The sequence below is a fragment of the Gekko japonicus genome, unplaced genomic scaffold (assembly GCF_001447785.1).
Source record: "Gekko japonicus isolate JY-2015 unplaced genomic scaffold, Gekko_japonicus_V1.1 scaffold1612, whole genome shotgun sequence".
NCBI classification, from domain to species: Eukaryota; Metazoa; Chordata; class Lepidosauria; order Squamata; family Gekkonidae; genus Gekko; species Gekko japonicus.
Genome location: NW_015168097.1, coordinates 385,604 through 387,157, shown reverse-complemented (window position 1 = coordinate 387,157; position 1,554 = coordinate 385,604). Strand labels below are relative to the sequence as shown.

General features: G+C 51.2%; 1 protein-coding gene across 1 annotated transcript in view; it reads left to right on the top strand.

Moving 5' to 3' along the window:
- ACTL9 (actin like 9) overlaps positions 1–330 on the top strand; it is a 1,143-nt gene extending 813 nt beyond the window's left edge. The window contains exon 2 of the mRNA XM_015414757.1: positions 5–330. Within this exon, the coding sequence (XP_015270243.1) occupies positions 5–330 (326 nt within the window). The remainder of the gene's footprint in view (positions 1–4) is intronic.
- The last annotated feature ends 1,224 nt before the right edge of the window (positions 331–1,554 follow it).

The following is a 1,554-nucleotide window of genomic DNA, read 5'->3' as shown; positions in this document are numbered from 1 at the left end:
CCTGGCCTCAGTCTCGTAGGGATCCACGGCATGGCCCAAAGAAGCTTGAGGAAGGTCCCCGAAGAGACCCGAAAGGAAATGTATGAAAACATCATGCTGTGTGGAGGGTCGTCCCTCTTTGAAGGACTCGAAAAGAGATTCACTAACGAGCTTCTGTCCAATCTCCAGACCAATACAAAAGTGAAAGTCTCCGCCACCCCGCTGAGAAAGTATTCTGTCTGGACTGGGGGCTCTATTCTGGCTTCCCTGAAAAACTTCCAGCCATGTTGGGTTCGGAAGGAACAGTATCATGAGCATGGGCCGTACATTGTCCACAGGAAGTGCTACTGAGAGAAGCTGAATGAACCCAGCACACCAGAGGTGGCTTGTTGCCCAGGAATCAAGGAAAGGCAACAATAAATCTGTGTGTTTGCATAGAACTTAAAATATGGCTTCTGGTTATTGGCTTATCAGTTGACTCAGTTCCTATAGGATTCACAGGTACTTAATACCCAGATAGTTTGTTGGACCTGAGTCACAGCTAGTGTCGCCATATGTCCACATCTCCCTGAGAGCCAGTTTGGTGTTGTGGTTAGGAGTGCGGACTCTGATCTGGGAGAGCGGGGTGTGATTCCCCGCGCCTCCACATGCAGCTGCTGGTGTGACTTTGGGTCAGTCACAAGTTATTCCAGAGCTGTTCTCTCAAGGGCAGTTCTGGAAAGAGCTCTCTCAGCCCCACCTACCTCACAGGGTGTCTGTTGTGGGGAGGGGGAAGGAAAGGAGATTGTAAACCGCTCTGAGACTCCGAGTGAAGGGCGGGGTATAAATCCAATCTCTTCTTCTTGTCCCTCCCCCAGTAGGCTTTGTCTGCTGGCACTACAGTAGAGGGGAAAATAAAGAAATCCCTGGCAGCAATGACTTGACATGACTTTCAGAAAAACTCGGAAGTGACATCATGGCCAGTGTTCCCTCTAGGCTGAGTGAGTGTGAGCTAGTTCACAGTTTTTAAGCCTCCGGCTCACAGATTTTTGTCTCCACTCAGGAAGGAGGGCTCCAGAGCAAACTAACTGATGCACCCACCAAATCGCTCGCTCACAACTGTAATGCTACTAGCTCACACGGGTCATTTCGTAGAAAAAGAGAGGCAGGAGCTCATTAGCATAACTCATTAGCATAACTTATTTGCATATGCCACACACCCTGACATCACCCGGAAGTGTGTCAGAAGGCAACACCCACTGCTCAGGCTCCACTGGACTGTTTTGGATTGCTAGCTATTGGGGGGGAGGGGGGAGAACGTGCAGATCTGTCCTCGCAGAGGAGGGAGAGCTTGTACCTGAATAAAACTTGGTCTTAAAGGTGCCACTGGACTGTTTTGGGCTGGGGGGCGGGGGGGGCTCAGCAACTTACCTGGCTGTTTCTTGCTCTGACTGAGGGCTGCTGGGAGCATGGGGCAGGGCTTGTTGCATGTGCCCGCCCCTGGGCTCTTTACTGCCGGAGCTCATGTGCGCTCCTGCAGGGAAGGACCCCTGAGCTCACGAAGTAAAATTTTTGCTCAGAAGACTCCAGAGCTTA